The 25468-nt window shown below is 33.0% G+C and overlaps 2 protein-coding genes across 2 annotated transcripts; both read right to left on the bottom strand.

The window, feature by feature from the left end:
* Positions 1-1328: 1328 nt before the first annotated feature.
* nt5dc3 (5'-nucleotidase domain containing 3) lies at positions 1329-21361 on the bottom strand. Its single transcript, XM_056452169.1, has 14 exons — positions 20992-21361; positions 18290-18474; positions 15065-15139; positions 14925-14980; positions 13430-13520; positions 10245-10382; positions 9737-9797; positions 8610-8712; positions 8377-8478; positions 8083-8164; positions 7914-8000; positions 6185-6325; positions 5305-5369; positions 1329-3954 (listed from the first exon to the last, which is right to left on the bottom strand). The coding sequence occupies exons 1-14, from the start codon at positions 21272-21274 to the stop codon at positions 3693-3695; spliced, it is 1731 nt and encodes a 576-aa protein (XP_056308144.1). The 5' UTR covers positions 21275-21361; the 3' UTR covers positions 1329-3692.
* A 415-nt stretch (positions 21362-21776) lies between these two features.
* Positions 21777-25261, bottom strand: LOC130219406 (ubiquinol-cytochrome-c reductase complex assembly factor 6). The gene is made up of 3 exons (XM_056451813.1): positions 25156-25261; positions 23501-23647; positions 21777-23070 (listed from the first exon to the last, which is right to left on the bottom strand). Exons 2-3 carry the CDS (start codon positions 23606-23608, stop codon positions 22981-22983), a joined length of 198 nt encoding a protein of 65 aa, XP_056307788.1. The 5' UTR covers positions 23609-23647; positions 25156-25261; the 3' UTR covers positions 21777-22980.
* Positions 25262-25468: the final 207 nt, after the last annotated feature.

Genomic DNA, 25468 nt, shown 5'->3' on the forward strand with positions numbered 1-25468 from the left:
TTTTATAAGGCCTATATAGAATCCATTTGAACCTTTTCATTGATTTGTTGGTTTGCTTCTTTAAAAATAAAACAGAAGAACTCAGGTTTTAAATACCTGCAGTAAAGTATTAGGGGTGAAAGTGCCAGGGTTATCCTGTTTGTATGAAACCCAGGTGGTAAAGAAAACCACCTACATCTGATATATCCCATCCTCTTTTTGATTTATTTCAAATCCTTCCCTCAGGATCTCGGTTTTGGGTCCCTTTGGCAAGGACCAACAGATTTAAATGTTCATTTGTTCCTTGTGCGATTGATTTGCTGAATTTTAATAGGAAAAGGTAGTCTTAAGTGTGTGGTGTGATATGTGTAGTAAATGTATTATGCTGCAGAACAAAAGAGGACAATAAAAGTTTACAATAGCAGTAAATTGCTGAATGTAGGCCTACTTTTAAAAACAAATATAATTAATGTAAAACAAAATCAATAATGATTGATTAAATATTCAATAGCGAATTTAAATTAGAACAGGATTTATTTTAAATGGAAATACATTATAACAACATATGTTCTTGCTATCACTGAATAAATATCGATAAAAAAAACTGACATAAATTTTGGACAGCAGTGTGTATTTTGAGTAGTCTCACATTTTTGAAGCCTAATGTACATTATAAATATACTTTGCTAAACAAAACATGTAAGGCTTCTTAAAACTTTAAAACACTGAATTACTTTCCAATAACCTTAAGACGAATATATAGTGTCTAACCGTCTGTCTTCCTGAGAGTTTCCTGTTTGGTTCCAACAGAAGCTGTTCTTCATTACTTTTCTAAGAAAATACTGCATAACCCTATACAGAATCTACTAAACTCTTCAATATGTACATTCAACCCCATTTTTTTCTGTCAAGTTTATTCTCTCTTCGTTTTTTGATAAGGTGGATGTATGAAGGCTAGCGATTACAGACTAAAATCGTACACTATGAGGCACATTAAAACAACAAGTTCCTCAAGTACTCTGGTAAATGTAAAGTCCATTCTCAACCATTGTACATATAAAAATAAAGTATGGACAGTTTGAATGGACCACAGCACAGATCTACAGTTGAATTACATTATTTTTGAAGTGACTTGCCCACATATTTTTAAGTCTTTTCAAACCTGCGAGTTGATTGTTGATCTTTGAAAAACACAAGAATATATTTTTAACAAAAGAGATTTCTTCTCCATTCAAAAGTCTGCTCACAGAAATGTAGAGCTGGGGTGAAGAAAAAAAAAAAAAAAAAAATAATAAAAAAAAAAAAATATATATATATATATATATATATATATATATATATATCAATCGAGGATCAGTTCTGAGATTTTCAAAATACGTCAATATTCTCTCTTAAATTGATTCTCAATTTCTAACAGCAGATGGCGCTGTACACTTTACAAACAGATGTACTCTGCTAGCGTCCCCTTTTTTACAAATACCACTTGAACCTAAAATAAATATTAATAAAGTTGGAAAAAGTCTAAGCGAATTACATGCGTGTTCATAGTGAGCTGTACATTAATATCGCAACATAAAAGCCAAACAAGATTCAGCCAAATGCACAAGAGCAGTTATTGCAGTTAAAACTAACCAAGAGCGCCATCTACTGTTCAAAGCTCAGAATCAATTCAAGAGAGAATGACGATTTTGAAAATCTCATCAAATTTCTCCAATGATTTTTCACCACAGCTCTTCTGACTGCATTAGATTGGATATAATTTACACTTTTATAAACATATAAACTTTGATTATAAGGAAAAGAAAGTGGTTTGACTGCTGACTTTCTTGGTCTAATAATGGTCCGAGATGTCAAAAACTGATCAGATGTTATAATGAAACATAATTTATGTTCCAACTTGCAAATACACTACAGGGTGGGTGTAAAGTATTAAAAAGCTGGTAATAACGTCTGCATTTCTAATATTGATGTCATGACCGATGCGTGTACTATCAACACAAGAAATTTGTCTATTTAGAGACTCCATGACTAAAATGGAGAGCTAAAATGCTCTGCAAGTTTTAAAAAACACATGCAAATAGAAAAACACTAACAAATAAACATGATGAACTCTGCTTCTTGTTGTTCCTGGTGTTTGAAGATCTGAGAGAGTTTTTTGTTGATTTTAACAGTCTGGTCGTACGGATCCTTGTTTATATATTTTTAACCCCGATGACCTGATGAATTGCACAATTAACGTTAAAGGGATAGTTGTGACATGTAAATTTACTTACTATTTCCTCATCCTCAAGTGGTTCTACACATTTAAGCATTTCTTTATCTGTTGAAGACAAAATAAGATATTTTGAAGAAAGCTGAAAACCTGAAACCATTGACTTCCATAGTATTTGTTTTTTCTACTATGGAAGTTAATGGTTAGAGGTTTTCAGCTTTATTCAACATATCTTCTTTCGTGATTAACAGAAGAAAGAAACGCAGAAAGATTTGAAACAAATGAAGGGTGAGTAATTTATGACAGAAATTTAATTTTTGTGTGAACTATCCCTTTAAACATGTTGTAGATGGGCAGCATGGTGGCTCGGCGGTTAGCACAGTCACCTCACGGCAAGAAGGTCGCTGGGTCAGTTGGCATTTCTGTGTGGAGTTTGCATGTTCTCCCTGTGTTCACGTGGGTTTCCTCAGGGTGCTCCGGTTTCCCCCACAGGCAAAACTAAGACATGCGCTACAGGTGAACTGAATAAACTAAATTGACCAAAGTGTGAGTGTGTGTGTTTGAATGTGAGTGTGTATGGGTGTTTCCCAGTACTGGGTTACGGCTGAAAGGGCATCCGCTGCATAAAATATATGCCGGAATAGTTGGCGGTTCACTCCGCTGTGGCGATCTCTGATAAATAAGGGACTGAGCTGAAGGAAAATGAATGAATGAATGTTGTAGATGTTTTTTCAATTTAAGTGTTATTCCATTTGCATGCCAATCTCTTGGCAACTGTACTCCATTGTTATACAAGTTCTATATAGCCATTAAATTTCTTTTCACCCACCTTGTAGAATAGTGTGAAACAACCACAAATTGCAAAGCATTTACAAGTGCAGAGAAAAACAAAATCACTTAAACAAAAAAAGCAAAGGTTTATTTAAAGTATATATACTTGACCACTTTGGACCAAGAATTGTCAGTTTCTCTAGATTTATGATTCACAGTTATCATTTTGTTCTGTAAACTTTAAATTACAGTTTTATTTTAAACTTGGAATAGAGCCTTTTTGTATAACATCATTTTCAGATGTTTATATTCCCTTTTAGACAAACAATACAAATGTTTTAACTTCAGACGAGAACATTTAGTGAAAAAAACCCTGATTTTCAGTCTCAAGCAGATGTGAAAACATTTGTTATTCTGATCAATTGTCAGTTCCCAATTATGTTGTTATCGGACCTTTGCTTAATAAACTAAATTATTAACGTTTTTCTTAAACCCATATTTAATAAATCCTGTTCATCCAGGAAAACTGATTTTTTTGGACTAAAAAAAAATATTATAATGCAATTCTGCAATTTCTGGTGAACAGATTTTGAATGTAGGGACAGAAACCCTGAGAGTTTATTAAGAGTCTTCATTACCGTTGTAAATATGAATGAAGTTTTGCGAGTTGAAGTATTGTAACCTGTAACAGCAGCTGTTTTGGGGTACGTACTTTCTAAAGGCTGCCTGCTCAGACGCTGGATGTCCTGTGGCTGTGGAGAGGGATTTTGGAGCCTGTGGTGCTGGTCTGCTCGGGCCAGATGGGGGACTCGTGCTGCAGGGGGGTTCGTCTGGGGTAGAAGGTGTGCTGGAGGTCGTAGTTCAGCAAACAGCTCAGAGATGCCATGTAGATGTCGGCAAAGCGGGAAAGACGGCGCGAAAAATAGGTCGGGTTGTGGTACGTACGGAAAAGACTCCCAAACTGGGCGTTGAAGATGTCTTTGGTCCTTAACCTGTTAAAAAGAAACCATTTTTGGTTGTTTTAATGTTTAGTTTGAATATGAAATATTAAAATGCTAATCAAAAGATACTGTTTTAAAAAATAGCATTTATTAAGCATCAAATGAGTTTAAAATTTTTATTTGTTTATTTAATATTCAATTAGATTATATTCAATTCTATTTATATTCAAAAAGACCAATTCATGCGTTGAAATCTGAATAGTATAAATATTGAAAAAGTAATAATTGCTAATTACTTATTTCTTTTAATTTACTTTTCATATGTATCAACCATAGAACTATACTTCAGTATGTATTTATTTATTGCCGCACCAGCAACATATGGCAAGATCAATATACATAAAAAACATTATACAATAAGAACAACTTTATATTTCAATAAGAGATGATACACAAACTCCAATATATAAATAGAAATAAATAAATAAAATTGACCAAAAAAATTTATATAAAAGGTTGCATACGATTTTGAAATTCAAAAATTGATAAAGGCTTAAATTTCTTCCTGGTAATACCTTTTTAAAAACATCCATCAAAAGTGTTTTCATAATAAAAATCCTGTCTAATGGTACTTTAACTTCACATTCTAATAAAATATGTGTTATGGTAAGAGAATTTCTGTATGTATCAATTATTTTTTAATAAATTGACTTTAATCCATTTAATCTAAATATTTTATGTAAATAATTTGGAATTATTAATTTTAATCAGATTTATTATTCTTTTTATTGATTATTTATTTAATTTCATTTTTGCTGTTTAAGCTTGTTCCTGTCACAAAATAAAAATAAAAAGGTTTAAATAATAATAATATAATTTATAAAATATTATAAAATATCTTTCTTGCAATTGTGATTTAATATTGCACAATTTTTTCCTCGAAATTGTGGCTTTGTATCTTGCAGTTGTGAGTTACAAACTTAAAACTGCAAGTTTATATTTCAGTTATTTGAAATCAGCAAAATTTCACCTCCTAACTTTAACTTTAAGTCTGTACATTCACAATTGTTAAAAATAAAGTTGCAGTTCTGATAAAAAAGGGAGCATTGCAAAAACTGCAAGAATAAAACTTAGAATTTCAGTAAATCATGATTATTAATTATTATTAATTTGTGAATTAAACTTTTTATTATTTTTTGGCTTCCACAATTTCTACATATATTTACTTACTTGTGTTTTTCTAATTAACTTACTGTAAAAAGAAAAAGAAAATCTAGTTTATAATTTACACTATGCTATTAAGCCTGTACATTTGTATGAAATAATAATATAGAATTATATTAAACATCATGCTCCTCATTAATAAACCCAAACATGTGCAAGCAGAATAAATGTAATTACCTCATATCCTCTCTTTCATCAATCCACTGCTGAAGCACCGTTTGAGATGCTGAGTCTCGATGCACCTGCACAAATACAGCGTTTTTAATTAACCCAATAGAAATGACATAAGGAAATGAGACATGGTCCATTAGCCTTTAGTTCAATTGGGGGAAATCCTCCAAATCCAACAACAAAAAAATATCACCTTATATTTTACCAGTGGAAAATAAGGGATTTGTTTCAATTTACTGGCTGATGTTAGATATTTATATGCTCATTTTCATCATTTACTGTAGTATTTTCCATCATCAACAAATCACTTCATTTTATTTATTTTTTTATTGGCACATCAGCAAATGAATCAACCTAGAATGTCCAATTCGACATCTGGTATAGCCAGTTTGTTCATGCTTTGTTTTAAAATTATAATTTGCAAAGTGTCTCATTTATTTTCAGCTTAATTTCGTGTAACGTATTATTTATGCAGTTGGACTATTCTCTTTGCCATGTTTCGTTTATATACAGATTAATCACTTCAATTCAAAAAATTCACGTGCAATGCCTAAATTTAAATGTAACTGTAATATATTTGAACTGGTTGTGTTTTATCATCAGCTATATATCTGTATCAGTGTAAAAAGAGCACATTCTGTTTCTGATCTACTTAAACGTTCTATAAAGCCCCTCCCACAAAAATACACACTAGGCTCTGATTGGTCAGCTGGCCCAGCGCTAACCAAGGACATCCAGGGGCGGGGTTTATGAAAATTCTTTATGTTTATGAAGTTACAATAAACCCAGGAAGCAGCTCATTGTAGTCCCTGCCAGCAGTTTGTCATAGGCCTTAAAATAAAATATACGTTTACATTATAGTTTAAGCACCCCCTGGTGGTCTGACCTGCATCTGCTCAAGCAGGCCGGTCAGCGCCTGCAGCCAGGTCATGGTGTGGACGTACTCCTCGGTATTCATGATCTTGATCTCCTCACGCAGCTCAGGAATAATCGCTCCCGTTCTCCAACCATGTTTCAGGGTCAGATCCTACACAGACACATAACGACATCGAAGACAATTAGTTCACCCAATAATGAAGATTTCCTCATTTAGTCATACTTGAGTGTTTCTAAACTTTCATTTCTTTCTTCTGTTGAATACTAAACAAGATATCAGCAACCATTAGCCATGTTTCCATACAGCTATTTTTATGCGCATTTTGCATATGTGCATAAAAAAATTGCTAATGGAAATGCCAAGATGAGCATAAATTTTGGCCTTCAAATGCCACCACACGTTCATTGCATGTCTGCATTGTCTTCCGAGGCACAAGTAATTTATTAAATAAAGAAAAGGCAGGCAGCTTCTCCTACCGCAGCTATTTCCGTTTTTACTTTTGATATTTGGCAGTTTATCAGTAAGTGATGCTTTTGTTCTCATTGACTCCTTGGATGGAAACGTTGCTTTATTTATGCGGCTTTTATGCAATATTCAGGTTGTGCATAAATTTAATTTGAGTCTTTGGATGGAAATAGCTGCTGGCATCCATAGCAGGAACATATTAGTGACAGTTTTCATTGTTGGGTGAACTATCGCTTTAATATGTGTTTAATAGGTTTATATAACCCTATTTGGAAATTGAATTTGATGTGGACTCTAAAATGACAATAATGTGTCGCTTGTAAATTTTTAAGGTTCAAGCTTGTTAAAATGTTGAAGTTAGGTAGCTTATGATTGGCTTTTCTTTATCATTTATCAGGCGGAATAAAAAATAATCATATTGTGATTCCAACAATATTTTATTTTAATGGGTTATTGTCGTTTTCATTACTGAGAAAGGTGTACGGCACTATATTTCAACACGCTGTCCACTAGGCTATCTGTAGTCAGTTTATTTTCTGAATGTGAAACGATGGCTTTTAGAATATTGGCTATTTTTTTGTCAGTTTATTTGACAACAACATCAGTATTATTTGCCAGCCTCCGGAGCCTAGACTGCAGCTCTGCACAAGAAGTTTGGCGTGGCCAAGAAATGGTCATGGTCAACTGAACCTAGTTTCTCTCGAGGTCTTTTCCTTCACTTTCGTCAAGTTTTGTTCCTCGCCACTGGCTTGCTTGACTTGTTCCTCGCCCCTGACTTGTGGAGCTGCGCAACGATGGATTTGCTCTTCAGTGTTTGGACTTTCAGAAGTGAAATTAAACCACACTGAACTGAACTAAATTGAACTTTAACTCTGAAAACAGTTTTATTTTATTAGAACTTCTATTTTAAGCTGCTTTGACACAATCTACATTGTAAAAGCGCTATAGAAATAAACATGAATTGAGTTTATTTTGAATGTGAAACAATGACTTGGTTCACTGTTGCCACCTAGTGGACAAATACATTTTTGTGATGCTTTTCTACATTAGAAAAGCAGTCTGTCCGCATATAATATGTGAATATTGTACTGATGATAAAATCTGTACCCGCGCACTGTACGAATAACCTAAAATACGTATAAACACCAAAGTATACATTGTAGTGCTTTAGACAGCAGTTGTTTATGTTGGCAATAGACAGATCTTTAAGAACAAAATTACAAGGTTATTTGTTTGGGCATATGTATAAACCATCTCAGAATATGATTCTTACAGCAAGGTCACTGTAAATGTGATCTCCAAAGTACAAAACCTTTGAGCCCCTCCAGCCAGTAAGCCGCAAAAACTCATACAGGTTTCCCTGGAGACATAAAAAAAGAGATTTCAGCATCTTTGTTGAACAGAAACAGCTTGCGGCTGAACACTGAGGCATGAAGGATTACCTGTTTATAGATCTGCCCTTTCTCAAGGTGATGAATTCTGTCCCATAACAGCACGCCTTTATCTGTAACTCGTCTGAATGGCCTTTAGAAATCCGACAAAAAAAAAAAAACACACACACAAAGAGACTATATTTTGGATTCAAGAAAAGTTGGCATGTCTAAATACCTTCCCAGAAGTCATTTGTCATGATCTAAATAAAGGAATCTGTAAGCGAGGCTGTAATTATGTGGGAATGACATTGATATAGCAGTGATTCTGTGTTGCCAGATTAGGTCGGAGCTTTTGAAACTCACTTCCTCCTGTCATTGAAAAAGCTTGGCTTGTCGGCCTGCACTATGACAACGTCGAACAGGTCCCGCCAGTCTTTCCCAACAATATAGTTCATGCCTCGGTCTCTATAATGAGGAAATGAAAACAGATTTTATTCGTAAAGTGTATTTTGTTACAAGCAGTGAGCCACAATAACTTTTGTACACAGTCTTTGTATTCAGGCTTCTATTCAGTTTAGTATTTCGGTATCACTCACACAAAATCAAAAGGGCTGTTGGTGATCAGAAACATCTTCTTTCCATTTTTAGACAGCTTCCGTAACACAGCATGTGTTTGTTCACCGTAACGGATGTACTTCTCTACAGGGCAAAAAATATATATAAAGAACATGGCAAGATCATCTAAATTGTGTCACTTGCATTGATGAGTAAAACAGAAGGGAAGGTCGATACATATAGATATGTTTTATTAAATAATAATAGTAATATAAATCAAATATAAATGTTATTATATGAACGTGTATTAAATGTTTATTATATGAAATATACTAAAATAACTTGTATAAAATCACTTGTATAAAATCACTTGTATAAAAACAGTTTTATCAAATTATTAAATTATTGCAGGCCTATGGGTTACTTTTTTAAAGAACAATACACATAATAATATTAATGACATTATTATTTCATGATAATAAAAATAACGGTAAGGATAATAATAGATTATTTATGTAAATTATGTTTAATGTTAGCAGTAAAAATAGTATTTTATTTCTGCTGATCAGCTATTACAGTTAATATCTTATATTTGATTATATTCTTGATATTTATGAGAATAATAATATAATAGAAATGTTAATATAATAATTCTTATTATACATTACAATACACATTTTATTAATGTAATTAATGTATTAGTATAATATAATAATATTGATTATTTTACATATTTTATAGATACATTAGATTACACATTTTACAAATACTGGTGCCAATTTGTGTTATTTTATTACCATTTAATTTTATATTGCAGTTTATATATTAGCCATCAATTGCATTTATAACATCAATAATAAAATAACTTAATATTAAAATACCTTAAATATTACTCATCATATATTTTAATTGCAGACTTATTATATACTGAATATCACAGTACATATCTACTAGTTAATAGTATTTATTATAGCAATAAAAACTATAATAAATACCATTCGTGTTGCATATCAATAGATTTTCTGTATTGTATCATTATTAAAATAATGCATTATTAGCAGTAGTTGTAGTTTACAAAAATATTTAATTTGATAAAACAAAAAAAACGAATATTTTTACGCACTGTGCATCCAGTTACAGTTTTTATCCTTGGAAAATAGAAATTTACCGATATCAGCCTCGACTGCTCGATACATAATCCCTCTGACATGTACGTTTCCTATGACCTCCTGGAAATGAAGAAACAGACCAGACGCATACAAACAAAAACATCAAAGCCCACTTAATCAATGTTCTGCACTGAAACAACACACAAAGCCCTGACGCAAAGCCAGACACCTGCTGTCAGACTCTTATATCCTTTGAGTCTTGTTAATTCATAATGACTGGCAGGACTGAGTGCAAGAGCAATGACATGAGTGTCTTTCATTGATCACACTCATCTGTAGAGCCACTAAAAGACATCAGTCCATCTGTAACCCTGCTCCTCTCCAGGCATGCGGTGCATCCTCTAAAATTAGACTGTTCCTTTCCATGCTGAACTGAAATAGCACCTTCAGGAGCCATATTTATCCAGAATGTGTGCTCAGGAGATCCTGTGCCTTCTGACATCTGGGCTTCACTCGAAATCGCAATTTTTAAATCATACTCTGAAAGATTTTGAGGAAGAACTGTACCTTGACGTCTTTATAAAGATGAACGGGTTCATAGTCGATGTTGTGCTTCATGAAGTAGTCATTAACACATGATAGCAGCGACATTTCCGGCAAAGAGAAGATATCCATGAACTGCTTCATGGTGTGACCGTGAGAGCTCTGTAGAGTGACAGAGAAAGAGTTGAAGACATGATCACCTTAATCACTGTTTGGTGAATTTTCACAGGTGAAATTATAGAATTTTAGTAGACACCTATGTAAATGAATGGCTAATTTGAATGCACCTATAAGACCCTTTCATTTAGGGTTAAAAAAAAATAAAATTCAAATACCTTTGAAGCAGTATACTTTTAGCAACATCTTGACTACATTAAAATGTAAATATTTACAGTGCACTTTCACCAAAGTAAAAAAAAAAAAGAATAAAAAAAAAAGAATCACATAACAGTAAAGACTGTGTTAACATGAACTCTAAACATGACCTGATGTTGAAATATAACAACAGTTTGTTTGGTCAATAATAAAAAAAATGTAATTAAAACATATTTTTATAAGTCATTTATTGACTGCCAATAGTTTATTCTAGTTGTTTTCTGAACCGCTTCACCTCCCTCAGGCTGTGTGTACACTAGTGTATTCTTGTTTTAATCCTTATGTGTGTTGGGGATGTTTTCATCCACTCTGGGTTGATTTTGAGTCTTAATTTGGCCATAAAGTTTTCTGTGTTTCAGTTAGCAGAATGATTTTTGGTGACAAATCTTATTTTGACATATATTTTAAGAAAAAGCTTTGAATAAAAAAAAACTAAACAATACACTCTGGGCAAATTTACTACCCCTTTATTATGTTCAGGATGAAAACATCCACTGTATTAAACTGCAGTAAATATGCATCAGATTAATATTTACTTTCTTTTTTTGCATGAATCTGTTAATCTACCTCAGTCCTGATCAAAACTACCAAACTGCGTAGAAAATTACAGGATTTTTACTCTTTAATTGTCAAATTCATTAATGATGTCACTGTGAAAAAAAAAACACAAAAAATGGTGTATTTTCAATATAAAAAGTAATTGTGGGCTGGATTTTTTTATTTATATACAATTGACCAAAGTCTTGTGAAACAACATTGTCTTTGATGCATTGTTTTTGATTAATTTTCATTTTTTTCTCCCTAATTTACTGTTGGTGGCTGTTTTTGCCCCATTGACTTTTTTTTATTACAAAACCATGACACCATATAATCATGCATTTTTGATTATTGGTGGTTTTCCCTGTTGGAAGAAGGTAAAATTTGTAATTTTGATCATCAATTGGCACCATTAACCCTTTAGATAGGCCTGTGCCAAAAAAGCTTAGTTTTTATATGGAGTATAAAAGAACTACATGGAGTAAATAAAAACAAAGACTGTATTTATGCATCATCAAATGTGCTTATAATGAAAGTCAATGGGGCAAAAACAGCCACCAACACCACCAATAAAAATGAATTAACAATGCATCAAAGCCAATGTTGTTACTAATCGTTCACACATCCAAGACTGTAATAAAAGGTTAAAAAATATCAAGTCCACAATTACTTAGGTATTTTCAATATAGTATTTTCAAATTTTGTGTGTGTCTTTTCACCAAATCAGTGACATCATTTGTGACTTGGCACTTAAAGAATTTAAATTAGTAGTTTTGATCAGGACTGAGGTTGATTAACACATTTATGCAAAAATAAATAAATAAAAAAATCCATCTGATGCATTTTTGCAGCACTTTAAATCAGTGGATGTTTTCATCTCTAACATTACAAAAGGGTAGTAAATTTGAACAGTGCACAAGGGTTAAAACAGAGTTTTACAATAAAAACGATTCTCATCCAGACTGGTGTTTTTACTGTGTTTTAGAAAAACAATCTCTATGTTTTGTAATGGACATATGAGAGGGGCTTGACAAATCAGGAAATGATACACAATATTTCAGAAGACCAGTTAGACTACTGCTCTACATTTTCAAAAGTCTGCATTTCAGGCCATGTCCACACTTATACACTTTCCTTTTTTTTCCTCTTCATTTTGGCCTTCTGTCCACACTCATTTAAAATGCTTTCCAAAGTAGATACATTTGAAAATGATTTTCATCTTGCAGCATGGACTGTGAAAACAGAGACTTGATGACGCATTTTATTCATGTGACCAATTTACAGTTAGTTTAATTCATTTTTATTTCTATAGCACTTTTATGATGTAGATTGCGTCAAAGCAGCTTAACACAGATGAAGTGCTGGTAAATTAAAACTGCTTCAATCCAGTTCACAGATGATGTTCAGGTTAGTTTAGCTCAGGATAATGTAAATGTCACTGCTGAAAGCCAAAATTAGTGTAGACGTAGCCTAAGTCTTTCTATACTGTAATGGAACAACAGCCTTTACAAATTAAAAATGGGTCTTTAGCATTTAGTAGTGTGGACAGCAGGTGTATTTCTAATACCAGCTAGTATATGGTAATGTCACATTGTAAAGAAATGTTACATGTCTCGCACATACAGTCCTGTAGACTGCCATTGTTGTTTTCACGTACCTCCACATGTCTACAGATGGAACACATAATGTGTATGCATTAGGGCAGCACAATGCATAGTGTGTATCCGCAATATTCACATCCGAGAATGTGAAATATAGAGTTGTAATTACAGTTTATTTGAGGACATGATTTGTTGAGTAACCATAATAGACTGAAAGTTTTTTATTTGCATGTATTTTAAGGCCTGTGACTCTATATGCAATTCAAGTGAATTTAAAGCATTCTGACACAGGAAATTATAATGTGTATAGCTTTAACAACGATTAATTGTATTTAATAATTATTTTATATTTGCTTGTTCTATGTCTGTACCTAAATACTGTTAGACTCCCAGAAAACCCTAGAACTATATCTTTGCTCTATTGGATTTATTTATGCTTGTACTTGTTTTATTATATTTTATGCCGACGTGCTTTACTACAAAAATCACAGCAAACAATCTAAAATAATGAATTCTTTCCATATTCTAGTCATCTGGTGAAATTGTATATATATATATATACTGTATATATATATCGCAACCTCAGGTTTTTCCAATATCATACAACACTGACTGTATCAATGTATGTGAGCAGTTTCAAGTACATTGGAACCTTTAGGCTATTAGACAAATCCCTTGTCATCAAAATATACAGACCTTGCCGTAGAAGTCACTCATGATCTCGAGGGGAACATGGGAGCCCTCATACATGGCAATCACCTCTTTTTCTGGTACAGGATTAAGACCCCTAGCAAAATAATCATGGGTCAATTTCTATATAAATACAAATTGCAAAAATGTTAAACAATATTGTATACCCATTGGACACTTTACAAGGTGCACAATCACAGTCATGACAGTCATGTGTAGATGTGGTCAAGAGAATCTTCTGAAGTTCAAACTGATCAAACCAAGTATATAACACTGCAGCCCAGATACCTCCAAGTGGGAGGGGCTTATGCCACAAGTTGGTGGGGTTACAGCTAGAAGGATTTACAGCCATGGCTACTAAGCATACATCAATATATAGGCCCAATCCCACCTTAGCCCTTCCCCTTACCCCTTGTTTTGTGCGTTCACATGAAGGGGTATGGGTGTCCCAACTCTCTTTAGCTTGAAGGCGTAGGGATAAGTGGAAGGACTAGATACCCCTTCGAACAGAGATTTTTCAGGACCACACTCAAAGAAAATTTTCCAGAATACACCAGCCACAACGGCAGCATGACTGCACCCGGAAATCAGGAGATCCAAAAATTAGTTTTTTTTTTCATTATTACAAATTTTTACAACAAACAAGCATGTTTTAATATATTCATAACCGCGTTTGTGTTTTACCGTCATGCTTAAAAAAAAAAAAAAAAAAAAAAAAAACGCTAAATTTGGCTATCTATAATCCATAATAATAACTCCTGTACAGCAGTCCCACAACATTCTGTCACTTGATGACACTTGAATTCCATCTCAGAAAAGTCTAGTGGCTACAAAAATAGAATTGGGATTGGGGCATAATGTAATTTTTGACAATAACTGACTTCTTCTGGTTTCGGGTTGGTTTAGGTGTTAGGCATTAAGAAATCAGAATGAGATTTATTCGCCAAGTGTCCACAAACACACAAGGAATTTTGTGTGGTTTTCAGGAGCTCCGTATACAATAGGGTGGATATAGGTAGTTGTTACATGTACAAGACATAAATAAATAAACATCCCTAGGACGTTTGTACAGCCCACTTGGAGCTTACGTCCCAGCCATTTGACCATATTACGTCCCAACCAAGCTAGCTCTAATATACGTTTTTTACTTAACTCCAAGACACTGGGGGAAAAATGTCATTTAGGTCACTCTGAAACATGTCCATTCCTTTATGACCACATTGTAAACTTCCAGCTGAAAAAAAGCTGGTTTCTTGAACATGACAATGAGTAGATCCCCACAGTCAGCAGATCTCAATCCAACAGCATGAACTGAAATGTGCTGGAAGAGGAGATTTATATCATGGATGTACTGCTGAAAAATCTGAAGAAACTATGTGATGTTTTCAGCACTCACAGAATCTATGCCATGAGGAAATAACAGCAGTTCTGAGGGGATTCATAGTGTACTAGCAAAACATGTGTAATAAAATGGCCCGAGACTGTATTTGTTGAACTCTACCTGTACACTGTACCCAGCTGAATATAATGAAAGGCATCAATCTTCATCAGTAAGGCCTGGAAATCAAATGAAATTGAAATGTTAGACAAAGCTCATGAAAATAGCATGGACAGTGTGTCAGATCAGGACTGGACACGTACCTTTTGAACATCATAGTGCAAACCACGAATTACAAAATTAGGGATGTAATCATATTCCCTCAGTCCCTCTGGATACTGCAGAGAAAAAACAAGATACAGTTTTTAAGGCATTAACTGGCTGCTCAACATTTAGGTAGTCTAGCCTAGATCTAGTTTGTTGTCCAAAACCCTCTACATCTCCCCCAGCTACACTTGTCTATGATAAAAATGTTTTTCATATTAATTCCTTAAGTGTTTCATAAACAGACGACACTCACAACAATCCTCAATAATACAGTTCAACGTAAACAACTAAAACACTGTATTACACATGCCAGGCCAGTAGATGGTCATTTTAAAGAAACATTATGTATACGCACAGATACTAGAGATGTGGTGATGGATCATCTGAGAAGTTGATTTCAAAAGCCATTACCATTCTTGATTCAGAGTTTAATTTTTAGCAACAGATGGCGCTGTATGCTTTACAAACAGCCATATTTTGCTATTGTCCAATTGATTATAAATACCACTTGAACCTTAAATAATTATTAATCAAGTTAGGAAATGTTTAAGTGAATTCCAAGAGAATTCATAGTAGGGGTGGGCGATATAGCCTTAAAATATAACATGAAGTTACAGTCATTGGACTCTAGACCTGTTAAACTCCTGCTCCACTCTTCGGCTCTTGGCCCAACCCACACTCATCACCACTATCAAGCAGTCCAATCCCAGATCTTGCAATCAAGTCGTTGCAACATGTGGTTAAATGTTTTTAGAGGTCCAAATCAGAATACACACATGCACTCAATGCAGAAGAATAAATTAGCCTTAATAGTAGTATTTTTAGCAACATATATGAAATCTATTTATTCAGGTTATTTCATCATATGTATATCAATTATATGTCACACATACTTTTATTGCAAACTGCAATACACGTATTTAAGTATTTATTCATTCCTTTTTGTGATTTTAAATTGGTTTATATATACACATTTATACATTTATATAATATTTGTACATTTATATATTTATCATATACATACATATATATACATATACATATATACATATATATATATATATATACATATATATATGATTGAAGTCAGAATTATTAGCGCCCATTAATTTTTTTTCCCCAATTTCTGTTTAACGGAGAGAAGATATTTTCAACACATTTCTAAACATAATAGTTTTAATAACTCATTTCTAATAACTGATTTATTTTATCTTTGCCATGATGACGGTAAATTTTACTAGATGTTTTTTAATACACTTCTATACAGCTTAAAAGTACCTTTAAAGGCTTAACTAGGTTAATTAGGTTAACTAGGCAGGTTAGGGTAATTAGGCAAGTCATTTTATAACGATGGTTTGTTCTGTAGACTATCGAGAAAAAAAATAGCTTAAAGGGGCTAATAATTTTGTCCCTAAAATGGTTTTAAAAAAATTTAAAACTGATTTTATTCTAGCCGAAATAAAACAAATAAGACTTTCTCCTGAAGAAAAAATATTATCAGACATACTGTGACATGTTTCTTGCTCTGTTACACATCATTTGGGAAATATTTAAAAAAGAATTTTGAAAAATTCAAAAGGGGGTTAATAATTTTGACTGTGTGGGTGTATGTATATATAAATGTATATATGTATATGTATATATATATATATATATATATATATATATATATATATATATATATATATATATATATATATATATATATATATATTTTTTTTTTTTTTTTTTTTTTTTTTTTAAATAGGGCTGGGTGATAAAAATGATATCTGTATTTATTGACCGAACACCATTGTCAATATCGATAAAAAAGTTCGGTATGAAGTTTCGTTATGAAGCGCTATAGTTTTATTAACATGTTGCTGCTGAGCGCCCACCTTGGAAGCAATGCCAATAGGCGGGCGATTTGCACGATACACATATGGGAGCGACACACACATGTTGTGCAAGCGGCACACACGTGACATGGGCACATTTTCCAGGTGAACCTAGTTGAAAACATCTAAACTTTTTCAAATGCCACATGTACAACGCGATTCCTTTAAGTAGAACTATCTGCTTCATACTTTGAATGGAATATACACATTTCAGTAATAACAGCAGACTAATTACCTCAGACAAACACAGAGCATCCAAACACTGCAGTGCTTTTTACTTTTCTCCATAAACTTGCATCAGGGCTGCAGCAATGGTTTGTTCGTTTGTCATCCTCTAAAAAAACGGTTGATGGTCATCTAGTTACAAGAGACGCCAGGGGAATGTGAGCGCAAAGTCCATTGAAAACGGTGGAGAAAACCACGTGCTCACACTTGTCACTTCAGGTCAGAATTACTGTAACACATGCGAAAACGAGTGCGGTGGCTATCAGCAATGAGGAGATTGTAAATAAAAAAGGATGTTAGGCTTTTTGAGTGATAGAGTGGCTTTTTGGTTTCTTTTCTTGTGCATCCCAGCCACTAACTCCCCATCTGAAAGATTTTTTTGCATAGTGGGTAATGTAGTCATCCAACTTCACAATTTGTAATGTTCAGTATGTATTTGAATAATGATGGCTGGTTCCTTTATTTGAAAACTCAGATTTTAATATCATAATTTGTTTTGTTTACAGAGTTTGAGGATTACTGTATCATTATTATTCACACCTTAAAGTTAGCTTTGATTGTTCAGTATTTACGCTTAACCATTGCACACACTTTGTAACATGTAACAAGTTTAAGAGTCACTTTAACACTTATGTTTATTTTATTATAAAGAGATCAGATATTTGGTTTAAATATTTTTGCTTTTGACTATTAAAACTATTTGCCTTAGTAATGTTGGTAAATTAATATAAATATACCTAAATAGATTGTTAAAACATATTCAATATTTATCGATATTGAATGATATGAAACATGATATCGCGATCATTTCTTTTATACATATATATTTATAAAATTACAAATGCTTATTTATTATATTAGAATTTTTCTGATGCTTTTTTATGTTCTTGTTGGATGACATTGTAACAATTTTGTATTGCATTACATCTATTGTGATGTTTTAAATGATAAAATAAAGGAAACTGAAACTGAACCGACTGATATAAAGGAGAATCTGAAATTTATAAAAAAGGTTCACCAACAGCATCACAGTCATAGAGCATTGTATTTATTATTACCATGTTAAAACTGTTTAGAGCGTTGTCATTTCAGAAATATTCAGCATATGGGGACACTCACCCTGTGCTCTTCGATGAGAATGTCTCGGGCGATGTTGAATATGAGTGTGTGAAGGTGACTGGAGTAGAAAGCAAGCGTGTAGTCGTAGTCGAAGCCATAGATCTCAATGTCCTGTAGACTCATCTGATTGTTAGCGAAGATGGTGTCTGGGTTCACAAAGTTGTTTGATATCACAGGAATTAAATCTGTAAAGAAAAAAACAACAACATACTTGTGCGTTAATTAATAATTGACATTTTAATGATGTTTGCTCACGTTACAATGAAGAATATTAAAATAAAAATAGAAACTAAAATGATTAATGATTAACCTGTAGTAATGCACTGACTGTGAAAGAAAGACTATGTGGAAAAACAAAACTAAAACTTTACTTAACTTCAGGTTTATTAGATCAGTTTAATAGCGCTGTAAATGCAGTTCACTTAAACTTACTTTCTTTCACTGTATATGAGTATGTGCGGAGATCTGGAACTGTTGGAAAGGAGTGCAGAGTATGATAGGTAAAAAAGAAGAGAATATATTTCTGCTGCTATGTGTTTTTTGTATGTGTGCTTTTTACAAGCTAAGCATCTTATAGTGAGTGCTTTGTTGTAAAAATGAAGACACTAAGTTCCTTTATGACTTTCTTAGACAAAAACCTAAAACAATAGGGTTTGTTTTGATGGGATATTATAAGACAAAAATAAAACACAAATATTGCTGGAAGTGTGTGGTATTTGCTGGAATCATTTTATTAGTTTTAACTGTATGATTCATATTTTATTTTATAAGTAAACTCAAAAGCAAAACAGACACTTAGTTTAAATGATACATTTTTGTCATTTTAATAACGTGGAAATAATATAAAATGTAAACGTTAGATAACAAATGTTATTTAAATGTTACAATGGTGGCAAACTGAAATAAGTTTAATTTAATAAAAAGCATAACTGAGGTAAAGTTGGTTTTATATTCGCACATTTGTTCATTTTGTAAAAGTGACAACTTGTGACACTATATTGTTTACTATACATACCCTATATTGTTTACATCGTCACTTTGAATATTCGGTGTAAAAGCACATGTAAGTATGACTTCAAAACAACATTACGGGCCCTATAATACACCAGACGCAATAGGGCACAAGACGTGTTTGCTGTGACGTGTTGCTATTTTCAGACTAGCGCAACAGTACATTTCCCGTTTTGCGACACGTCGTTTGAATAGCAAATCTATTTGTGCCACTTTGTGGACTCATGGGTGTGTCGATCTAGAAAAGAGGTGTGTTAAGGCGCATTGTTGGTGCGTTGCTATTTTGAGGAACTAAAATAGACTGTGCAATAGACCAGCTGAAAGCAGGTCTAAGTGTGGTTTATTTATAAACTAATTTCGAGAGGATCACGTGCTTATGATCAACACGGCTGGCTCCTCATTAGCTCCGTAATCTGACCCATTATTATAAATAACCAGAGTTTTTCACTCCAGTTATCTTCGTCTTGAAGCTCTCTCATATGGGGCATAGGAAGTGTGTTTGGATAGAACTCAGTTTTTTGACCGCACATCGTTATTATTGTTCATTTATTCGTTTGCTGGAAATTTGAACTGAAATTTTAGAAATAGCTTTGAAACAAATCTTTGCGCTTAACAAATGAATATTAAATATGTAGACTAATGGATCTCTTTAGTGGAGAGTGTACAACACTGTTTCCTTATCCACAAAAGAGAGAAAGAGGCCGAAGTTTGTTTAAAATATCATTTACAGGATATACAAGAGTTATTTTATTTAGAAGAGATATGAAATATGAATCATTTAATATGAAAAATATAGACAATAATTTATTTCCAAAAGTGCAAGTTCACTTTTTATACGCAAAGTTTGTTTTTGGTAATGTGTATTTTAATTTCAGTTGTTCAGCATTGATGTTCAATAAATAATCATAGATGGTAGATGCGTGTTTTCTTTAATTTTTTTAAAACCAAGTAATGCACCCTTGAATCTAAAATCTCTCACTTGTAATATGTGAGCATATTTACTGTACAAAACTAGTCCGTGAACAATGAGGGCAAAAAAGATGATTAAATTAATAAAATAATCAGGGCAGCACAGTGGCGCGGTGGGTAGAACAATTGCCTCACAGGAAAAAGGTCGCTGGTTCGAGCCCCAGCTGGGTCAGTTGGCATTTCTGTGTGGAGTTTGCATGTTCTCCACGTGTTGGCGTGGGTTTCCTTTGGGGTGCTACGGTTTCCCCCACAAGTCCAAAAACATGTGGTATAGGTGAATTGGGTAAGCTAAATTGTCCGTAGTGTGTGTGAATGAGTGGGTGTGGGTCGGTGTTTCCCGGTGATGGGTTGCAGTTGGAAGGACATTCGCTTTGTAAAACATGTGCTGGATAAGTTGGCGGTTCATTCCGCTGTGGCGACCCCAGATTAAAAAAGGGACTAAGCTGAAATGAATGAATGAATAAAATAATCGTCCAATAATCTTAATCGAATAAAAATGTTCAGCTCTGTTCGTACCAAGTCAATAATAATTTACAACCAATATATTTATAATATCGCAAACAATACAGTATAGTATGATATAGAATAGAAAGCAACAGAAAAAACACACACTTACACAAATAGATAATACTATTTCATTTATGAACTGTAAGTATATACAAAATCCAGAGAGACTTGTATAAATACATCACCTGAAAAAACAAACTTGTTTACAACCTCACCTTGCGTTTTCTGCTTGGTTTCATTGTAAACAGACCAGAGCCAGCTGGATTTGTCGTCGCCGGAGCAGGTGCACATGTTCCCGGCTGTCAGCGGAGCCACAGGACCTTTCCTTCTGGACAAGAGCCCAAATCTGCCTCCCCGAGAACGGGTGAAACACGGGGTGCTGCCGCTGAACAACCATGACCTGCTGCCGGTGTGCAAAGACTTAACATGCGCCACGAGTCTCCTAAAACCCTCCTTATTGCGGAGCAGGTTGGAAAGCGGCAAGGACAAAGTGGGCATGTTTCCCCGAGGCAGAGCAGCTTCTGTCAGACACACGAGCGCGATCAGCTGGACATGATGTAGAACAGACTCAAACAAACACACGCTCACTTCCGTTTGCACACTGACAGGCTGCTTTCAGAATAAAAGTCCGAATAAAAGTTCATCAAAAAATTTTTTTTTTTTTACTGTTTAATATAAAAGAAGATCTTTGGAAGAATGTTTGAAAGCCTTCATGTAATGACTTCTGTTGTATTTTTCCATACTATAGTCGCATTTACAAGTTTACAACATTCTTTCCAAATTGTCTTTTGTTTTCAACAGAAACTATTCCTCTAACTTAAAGAACAGTTCATTTTTAAATAAAACAATGTTTTAGACGGTTTTTCCTCTGAATAATGGAATTAAGTTAAACTGAATTAGGCTAAAATAGTATGAAAACTAAAAAACAAACAATTAATATGAAGAACTATTATGGAGTGCTGAGTTATGAAGACTTTTATATAAAATTCAGACACAATAATAAACATATAAACAACTTTATTCATAGAATAAACAAACTTTACATAATTTTACTCAGGCCTTAAAAAACATTTGTTCACACTATATAGAAGTATAGCTTATGAAAGCCCATTTCACACAACTTAAAAGGTACTTGTCAAGCCGCGATCACACTGCAATTTTCACCCCATAGACCTCCATTCATATGCATGCGAATGCATCAGACCAGAAACGCAAGCTCGTGCGACAAGTTTCGCAGTTCGCTGTGTTGCAAAATTCAAGCATGGTAAACTCTTACCTGTGAAATCTCATCACGTGATTGCGTGAGGCCAAACAGAAATTTAAAGTGCCCAAGAAATCAAAACTAACCATGTTGATTTTGTTAGCTCATTGCTAGTTTTGTGATGAACAGTTCATCTGTGCATGTCAATAAGAAAAAAATTGTTTGGCCTTCTAATCTTTAATTTCAATCTGAAAATGCTGCTTTTTTCAGTTAAATTGTCAGATTAAATATATATTAGGAATTGGGCGAGGCTAACATATTTAACCACACCCCTCCAACGGTCAGTTATGGCAACAAACAGAAATGGTGAGGAGGTGTCTATTGTAATAACTCTTCCCAAACCCTGATCTTTCTGAATGAAATACCTAGATTACTATACATGCTCGCAGTAGAAGAAACAAGCCACACCAACTGTTTTGTCATTTACTGTAATATCCGTCATTGTTGTCATTTACTGTAATATCCTGTGAACTGCGTCACAATACACAAAAAATAACGGTTGTAGCTTCGGTTCATGGGGACTTTAAAATATTGACCAATTGTTTGCTTTTTTTAAATGTCTAATCGGCTTGTTTAATCCCGGCCCTTTTCACAGAGCTGCAGTACAGAATTTTGCATGTAGCATCCCTCCTTATATCACAGTTTGAACAATTTTGAGATTTAAACATAGAACCGCAAAACATAAAATAAAATAGAAATCATGGCATGTAAACTCATAATTCTGAGTATACACAATGCAATTTAGATTTTTCTTTCTCTCTGAATCGACTTGCCAAGTGAAGAAAAAAAGTCAAAAGTTTATCATTTAAAGTTTATAATTTAAAGAACTTGCAATTGGCATCAGAATTTTGTGATATAACGTCTTAAAAGATTTATTCCATGACAAAATGACGCTTCCATAGTCTGTACACCATCTATACGCAGTTGCTTTGAAAAATGCTGGTCATTGTTTCTGAGAGTCCATCTGCCTTTCTTTCAAGCCAAGAAGTTCTGTTCGCAGTTCTCCAGGCTTTGGTGGAACCTCTGGAATGGACTATGATAAAAATATATAAACAAACATTGTTACAGTATATTCTACTTAATGGTTACAGTAAACATTAAATAGAAATGTATCTAAAGTACTTTTGTGATGCATACTTATGAACTAGTTGGGAAGAATTCATTGGTATATGTAATAAAAAAATAAATAAAAAAATTGTATATATATATATATATATATATATATATATATATATATATATATATATATATATATATATATATATATATATATATATATATATATATATATATATTTATTTATTTATTTATTTTTATTTTTAAAATATATATATTAAACTATGTATGTCTTTACAATACATATATTAAAAATCAGGTCAAATGATGATGACCAAATAAAATAATCAATATATTCAAATATTTAATAAAATAGCAAAAAGTCAAGGCTAAAATTGGAAACCTACGAGATCTGGACGGTAATATTGATGCACAACCTGTGCTCCGGCAAACATGGACAACACACTGGCTGCAAACATCCGCAGATATCTGGGCCAAGATACGCCTGCTGGCATCCTCAAACTCTGATGTTCAGCTAAGGAAGAGAATTTTACCTAAATAAAGAGAAACGTTTAATTATTAACAGTGTTCTGGTTCATGTTTAAAGCAAATGTTTTATACTATTTAATGACTAATTTTAAATAATAATAAAAACAAAAAGAACAATTAATTATTAGAGTATTTATAAAGTTATTTAAAAACTGTAAAACAACAAGTCATTATTATATTTTTTGTTTACCCCTCATAATGCATTTAGGGCCATATTGAAATAGAAGATACATTAGTTTCTATTTAATTCGTTTCTATTTTTAAATAAAGAAACATTTTAGGTGTAGAAATATTTGTATAACACATTTCTTTTCAAATTATGAATAAAGTTACATCAATGTCAAATCATTTTTGCAAAATATATTTAGCTTTCTCACACTTTTGTAATAGAATATTGCTTATAAACTGACTGTGTGCCTGATAAACCACTGCAGCATTGATCACTTATTTCATAAACAATACGAGCAATTCCAGTGTTATAGATGTGACATTGCAGTAAAAATTCAAAACATTAATTCACAGAGAAAGTATATGTTAACATTATATTGAAACATCTGCTTATATTTTGCAAAACAACTAACCACAGAGTTATGGGATCATAAACATATCAACCTGTAAACAACTTTTAGGTTTTAAATGAGGGAAATAAGCATGCGTTATGGATGTGGCAAAAAAAGTCTGAGTTTACAGTATAAGACATACTTTGTAGATATTCTCTGAATTAAACTGCACAACTCAAAAGAAACAAAGCTAATCTAAAGAATGAAAGTTGACTCTCTATAGAACAAACATGATTGATTTTATTTTGTTTGACATTTTTGCATTTATGAGGAAAAAGCTTTGGTTATGGATGTGACGTCTCTCCGTTATGGATGTGACAGATGTGAAATTGCCACTTGTGGCATTTTGGTAAATCAAATATAATGGTTTGAAAACACTGACAGAGACATTTTTGAGTATGTTTACAGTAGTGTAAAATACAAGCCTACACAAAAAAAAAAAAAAAAACATAGAAAAGGTTTCAATATTTTGGTGAAAATGTTATTTTCATGGCAAGGTTGACATTTACATGGAATGGCTCATACATATCTATGACATCTTTATGAATTCATTTAGTTTGAGCATTATATCTCATGCTTATGATGTAGTTAGAAATATATTTGTATAAATATTAAATGTTCTTGTGCAATCAAGAGTTATAAATGTATAACTACACTCCATTAATTCCCGTTTATTATATGTCAATATAATTATAATGTAAGCTTCCTAACTTTCAAATGGACCTTATTTATTCAAAGTGTTTATATAGTCTATATGCAGGCGTTCGTATAGGCCCATAATGGTTTATTAAAATACATTTAAGCAGAAATCTATTTAACGACAACAGTTTTGGTGTAACGTTAAGGTCATTAGCTGTCTTGGAGTAAGAAATGAAGCACATGTGGTATTACATAAATGCAGTATTATAATTCCTGATTTAAGCATGACAAAATTTGGTGAGACGTGTACTTACCTTGTTATGTTAAATATAAAAATAACATTACAGCGTAGTTTTGTTGTTCGACATTCACCCGTAAATGTTCTTGTCATATATAGCACACGCTTGCTCTGGGTCTATTGTAAATTACTTTTAATATAGGGAGTTCTGACTTAATTATGTACCCTAATTTTATTAAGCAATCGATCCAAACTGAATAAATCAGTTCACCTAACAATTTATTAATATTTTTACTTAAACATTGGTGTTTTTTTAATGCACAACATCAAATTTTAAAGATAAGTCTATAATTAACAAAATACGATTTCCTCCTTTGTAAATAATGGTA

The sequence above is a fragment of the Danio aesculapii genome, chromosome 25, assembly GCF_903798145.1.
Source record: "Danio aesculapii chromosome 25, fDanAes4.1, whole genome shotgun sequence".
NCBI lineage: Eukaryota > Metazoa > Chordata > Actinopteri > Cypriniformes > Danionidae > Danio > Danio aesculapii.